Here is a 6,403-nt window from a genome sequence, read left to right as displayed (position 1 = left end):
TGTACCTCATGAGGTCCAGAAGCTGCAGTGTCCAAAAATCAAAACTGTGGATGTCAGTATGATCCTGGCTGAGGCCATCCGGCGCATCCACAACGGAGAGTCCATGGCCTATCTGTTCCGTAACATCGCTTTAGATGACTGAGGCAACACACACTTGCATTTACACACACCGACGACCAAGAATCAAGATTGCACATGTTTCTGCTTTAACCTGTTGTTTCCATTTGTTTTGCTGATGAACATGTTTTGGCTGTATTCACTGTATGTGCGATATAAAGCAACCCAAACTCTACTTTATTCTTCTGATATGTTACAAAGTGGGACTGTACAAACAATACAAACGGTTTCACTTCACTAATATATGCTTCCTACCATCTGAAAACATATATAGCACGACATAATGTATCATGTGCATCCTCTCAGTATGCCACAGAATTTGGCAAATAAAAGTTCTTGGGGGAGTGAAGTTCTGTGTTTTTTGTTTTTTTTTACATCAGATTTAAAGTGACAAACACTTGGATATACATGAATAACTGGATGATTGTAGCATAGTATCAAAGGTGTCATTCGTACATTTATGGTTTGATTGTACATTGGAAGTGAGAAGACATTTCTGGAACTGCCAGAACTGTACAGTACAGTGGCTTCACACCTAAACCTAAGCTTTCAGTCACAGTTTCAGTCACAGCGGAGGCTGCTTGCTTTATGAAGCATGGTAAAGCATGAAATGTCAAACTGCAGTGTTCAGCTACAGTTACATGAAAATGTTCACCAGTAAGCTTGTGCCAAAGAGCTCTGCATTCCATCAGGTGTTTTGTCATTTTACAGTTGCAGTATATTATACAGTACAGCATAGTGTTGGGGAAAAAAACGATTCATGATTTTATCGTGATTTCTTTTATAGGACCATTTTTTTAAATAGAATTTTTTTTTTTTTCTAGAATCAATATATTTTATATATTTTTTAACCAATGATTTACCTAAATATTTTCTGTTCATATGGTGCCGCCAAGGGCGACAACATCCGACAATATATCCGTTTCCAGCAAAACAGACCGAAAGCAGAAAATGCAGAACGTACATGTTATTTACAATGAAATAAACCTCAGACTGACTGACTGACATGTTTTGTGCGTTGTTTTTAGAAAACAGTGAGCATTTAGAAATGTCTCATGATATATCATCTCTACAAGTGTATTATTCAACTTTTATTTTTGTTAAAGAAGGAAAAGAAAATCATAATACTCACTACTATCGCAATACTTCTAGAAATCAAAATAAATAAAAATCGCAATACAAATCGAATCGGCACCCATGCATCGTGAAAGAATGGAATCGGGACAAAAGCATATCGTCCCAGCCCTAGTACAGCACTTCTCAGGAAATACAGTACGGTGTGGGAAGTTCCAGGATTTGATAGTAGCAAAAGTGTGTGTGATGTGTTTCTGACACAAAAGGCATACGAACCTTTTGCGTCTTAAAATAATTAGATTAATAAAAATAAATTTGGTTCTACCACTGTGGGTGTACAGTATATGATCACTGTTGATTTACATTTAACTGACATTTGGGGTGATAATAGTTTCCAAATGTAACTTCTGACTGAAAAAGAATTAATTTGCAAATATATTTATTCCTTCATTTTATTCATGATTTGAACATGTGACTAATATACAAGTCTATCTCACACATTGACATATGACCCATAAATGCTCAGACTAAAAATGGCATGTGACACATTAGACAGTTATATTTACACTTCTGCAGAGGCAGAAAACACGCCTTACTACTTAGTTTATATGCAGGCAACACAGAAACAGCTGACATTTCATCACACACTATGTATTAATCTTGCTGTGTTCTGCCCAGGACCCTGAACTTGTTCTAAACGCCTCAGAGTTGCTTTCATCTGCTGAGGAGCTTTGACCAAGTCCAGGGGCGAAGGCATCTCAGTAAAGGAGTACTGACTGTATGAATGGCTTTCCTCGCTGCAGCTAAAATTGGACCATTAGATGCTAATAAAAGTAATGCTAAAGTACAAGTAGTGTACGTAAAATTACTGTCCAGAAATCCTCAAATGTCCATCCCAGACGTAAATTAAAGTAGATCTCTGCGTTGTGAGATGACAAATCCACACACCTGCCTGACTGAAGCTTCAAGGCCTCCTTCCCTTCGCAAATGAACATGAGCCGAGTGCGGAAGAATGTTTAAATGTGGACTGAAAGAGGAACTGCTCGCAAACGTTAACCCGGCCACTTCCTCAAATTAAAACAGGAAACTTTGTTCAGTCTAATCTGATGGAGGGGGGAGGGGAGGGGGGGGGGGCTTGGACCTGAGCACTTAAACTGTCTCAACTGGTTGCAGGTTGCATTTAGGGGAACCATGCACAGCTATTTCAGGAACTGCACCATGATCCATTTGTCAACCGGTTAAAGTGCAGCTGAACTGTTTAGTATTTAAATGTTGTGATGCTCAAGGGTTTGTTTTGCTTTACTTTGACTGCTGTCCCTTCAGGAGCCAGTTAGCAGAGTTTGCACGGCCTCCTTAATTGGGATGTCACACTTGCTTTCATCTGAAGTTAAAGTGTTGTGAAAGTGACATGCAGGCTGTTTCAGTTGTTTACTGTAAGCTAAAGTGTGCTTTATGGTTCAGAAAAAACCAGCTCTGATAGACAATAGACTTCAACAGTTTGTGTACATACTGTCAGTCAATCCAATCTTTCCAGACTGATGATGGACAATAACATCAGCGCACATTTCTTTGTTATCATACACTGATGGAACTATTGAGGTTATGCAGTGAAGTCTGTGTCTAGGTATTTGGATTAATTCAATTTACATTAAAGTTAAGAACCAAAGCATTTAAAACCTGAGCTGTTACTAGTTTCACTGAATGTAATGTCTGTTTTTCACCAACAGATGGTGAGGGAGATCTTATAATATATGTAGACAGTTGAGAAATGTAGAGCTCAAACTCTTGATTTCAGTCCACTTTTCACATTAATTTACTTCTTGAGTCATTTATTTCAATAACACGAATACCAACAGAAACTAGACAAACATAGGGAATAATTTTCTGGCATTTTTGTTACATTTTAAGACTGAATGAAACGGAGCAGTAATTGTAAAAGCAGAAAGTGAATGTGCTGGAACACCACCAGAAATAATCAGTTATCACGGTTCTGTAACACATGCAGTGCATAAACACGTAGATGCTTCTAATCTTAACTGTTCTATATTTCACAATCAGTTTTATCTTCCTAACAGGACGTGAGAATATCTGTGGCCTGGAAAGATCTGTTTGCTATTTTTAGACTTAAAGTGACCGATTTCAGCCCTGTCTCAGAAAGATCTCCTGACCCCTTGAAGAATGCAGCTCTCAAACGTATTGTAAAAATTCACTATTCTGTTTTGGGTGGACGAGGATATTAATCAAAACTTTTCAAACTATGTAAATTTGATCAGATAACAGTCAAAATGACAGCAGTCCTACAATACCGTACTGTATACTGTGCTTGAAGTGGCATATTTGCAACATGTTCCATTACCTTGGGGTGCTTTATCTATGTTCTGCCATTTATTTTTATATATTGTCATTCATTGGTTACCTTGCACGGCAGCTGTATATTTGGTGGAACGTGTATGTTCAAAACTTGTTTTAGTCGTGCAACAGAAAACTCAGATTGGACAGATAGTCTAGCTAGCTGTCTGGATTTACCCTGCAGAGATCTGAGGAGCAGTTAACCATAGTCCTCAGAAATCGACCGGAGTTTAAAATTCCAATACAAAGAAAGCGGAAGGTAATGGACATCCGGCCGAAAAGAAGGACATCCGGCAGAATTTCCAGCGGCACCAGAGCAATCCCGGAAGTGGAACAGCATGGATATAGACTAAGGTGTGTGTGACAGCTGCGAGTGTTCGTTCGAAACAACAATGGCAGACGTGATAGACAGACAGTTCATCCAATCACCTGCCAAGTATTTTTTAAAAGTGTCTGCCCTTTTCCAAACAGTTTCCAATGGCGGCTTGTCAGATGGTTCTGTGTTAACAAACCATCATGTAATTAATGATGGATTTATCATTTACTGTTAATAACATTTAATTAAAAGTGAACTTGCCTCAGCAAATATTACATAATTTATACACCCATCAACAATATCAAATTTCACTTTTTTGTGCTTATATATTTTTATTACACATTTAGATCCACAGTCCACGTACATTTGTAATAATAATAATGCAAAATAATAATGTGAGAATAAAAAAAGTAAATAAAATAAAAAAATCGTATTCATAACAACAATCTTAAAACATAATTTTGAAAAGTCTTGAAAATTAAAAGTGCATCAACAGTTAACATTTGCATATCACAACTTTTTTTAGACAAGTGATAGTATGCTCAATGGCAAATTGGAATTGAATACAACAAAAATGCAAACATGATGTGCTACATACACTGAATTATTAAATTTAAACAATTTACATGAGATAACTTTTGCACGCACCACAAATATGCACACTTCCCCTTAGTAAACCATCTGTTAACAGTCTAAATCTTGATGTAAGTGAACATTTTGATTTATAATCCAAAAGGTATACATTGATCTAAACACCAGCAGCATGTCACCAAATAAGCAGCAATAACGTTACATTGAGTAAACAATTGAATAATGAATGTAGCTTCCTCATGTCCAATGGCAGTCTGTTCAAGTTAAGTCTCAATACCTTTCACCTCTTCAGTTTCTTTTTCTCTCATTTCAACCCTGAAGTGACTTTACTGGTTCAGAATCACTTATCTCAGCCACTGACTGAAGTCCAAGCTTTTCTCTTTATTCTTTTTCTCTGACCAGCAGCATTGAGTGCTCTCATCTCTTGTTCCTTCATGAAACCAAACAACACTTCTCCTCTGTCTATCATTACGACAGAATACAGCTGTTGGTCTTGTTCATAGGTGGTCGAAAGTTAGTGTCTTTTGGAAAGGTCTCCCTGCGTCTACGCAGCGCGGGGCTGAGACGGCTGGGAAGGTTTGCCTGCTGCAGGATCATTTTAAACACCTCCACCACGTTGACGTTCTCCTTCGCCGATGCTTCCAGGTAACTGTTGTTCCAATCCAGCTCCACGGTTGACAGCACGTCCTTGTTGGACACCAGACGCTCCTGCACCCGGTCCACCTTGTTTCCCACCACCACGAGTGGTGTGTACTTGTCCTCCTTGATCTCCAGAATCTCATCTCGCAGGCTCTTGACAGCCTCCAGTGACTCAGGGTCATCCACAGCATACACCAGCGCGAAGACGTCGCTGTTTTGGATAGAGAGCTTGCGCATGGCCGGGAAGGAGTAGCTGCCACTGGTGTCCAGGATCTCTACTGTGATCTTGACCCCATCGATGTCATACTCCTTGATGTGCAGCTCCTCCACTGTGCGCCGGTGTTTGGGCTCAAATGTGTCTTGGAGGAAGCGTTGGATCAGGGCTGTCTTGCCCACTCCTGCTGCCCCCAGAAAGACTAGACGCACCAGGGTCTTCTCCTTCACCTCCAGAGACATGCTGCTTTTTGCGGAGGAGGTTTTTGTTGCCGAAATGGGTAGAGAAAACGTCCCAAAATCTGTCTCAGATTAATCACTTTCTCTTAATGGTTTCTGCTTTAAAACTGTCACCGCAAATGTCAACCCCTGTTCTTAAATTTCTTGAACTTCTTTCCTTGCTTTGTTTAACCTGCCAGGTTTGTTAAGCTGGCAGTGGCCTTCTGTCAAAGCTCCTCAAGATTTGCTTATTGGATGCTCCTCTGTGTCTGATCGCACACACTGCCTTTTATACCTGTTTTGGTGAGAGAGCTTCCATGCCCTACTGCAGCTGGAGCCAATCAGCAGAAGGCCGCCTGTTGAAGAGGCAACCAATGATGACAGAGTATGTAAATCAGTGTACTCTGAAAACGCAGGTACTATCTGAAAGTGAATAAATGACAAGCAGAGCATGGAAAGCAAGTATAAAGACTGAGACTCACTGAGACAAACATTTTTTTACATGCTACCATCATCTACCATCTATTTAGATTGTCTTACAGCAGGACTTACAGATTCAAATCCATCCTGCTCTTGTGGTTGTTTAATTAACTCAGTGGTTCCTTTTTATTAGACAGGGACATCCCATAATTAAACAAGCCTTTGTTAAACTACAATGTGTGTCAAAACAATCTGATAATTCAAGCTCTATTGACATCCCTTTCGTATGAATATGTTTGGCATGTTCTGCAACCAGTTATTAGACTGCAGTAAAAAATCTGATGGTGATAGGAATGCTAACAAGCATATTGAGTGAGAAAATATATTTTATTTATATTTACTGCCTGGATCCCTTTATTATGTGCCATGAATGAGAACAATCACCTACAAAGTATGGGTACTGAA

The 6,403-nt window shown here is 39.3% G+C and overlaps 2 protein-coding genes across 2 annotated transcripts in view; one reads left to right on the top strand and one right to left on the bottom strand.

The window, feature by feature from the left end:
- Positions 1-466, top strand: part of LOC144536803 (phosphoribosyl pyrophosphate synthase-associated protein 1-like) — a 14,282-nt gene extending 13,816 nt beyond the window's left edge. Inside the window, exon 10 of the mRNA XM_078280089.1 lies at positions 1-466. This exon is cut by the window's left edge and continues 17 nt beyond it. Within this exon, the coding sequence (XP_078136215.1) occupies positions 1-142 (142 nt within the window). The 3' untranslated portion in view covers positions 143-466.
- A 3,695-nt stretch (positions 467-4,161) lies between these two features.
- On the bottom strand, positions 4,162-5,777 carry rasd4 (rasd family member 4). The gene has a single exon (XM_078268856.1). It carries the CDS (start codon positions 5,540-5,542, stop codon positions 4,916-4,918), a length of 627 nt encoding a protein of 208 aa, XP_078124982.1. The 5' UTR covers positions 5,543-5,777; the 3' UTR covers positions 4,162-4,915.
- Between the last annotated feature and the right edge of the window lie 626 nt (positions 5,778-6,403).

The sequence above is a fragment of the Sander vitreus genome, chromosome 2, assembly GCF_031162955.1.
Source record: "Sander vitreus isolate 19-12246 chromosome 2, sanVit1, whole genome shotgun sequence".
NCBI classification, from domain to species: Eukaryota; Metazoa; Chordata; class Actinopteri; order Perciformes; family Percidae; genus Sander; species Sander vitreus.
Note: the sequence above shows the minus strand (reverse complement) of the source record. Positions and strands in the feature narration are given on the sequence as shown.

What these genes read in the sequence shown, in the direction of transcription:
- rasd4 (XM_078268856.1), bottom strand. Translation starts at nt 5,542, where the DNA reads ATGTCTCTGGAGGTGAAGGAGAAGACCCTGGTGCGTCTAGTCTTTCTG.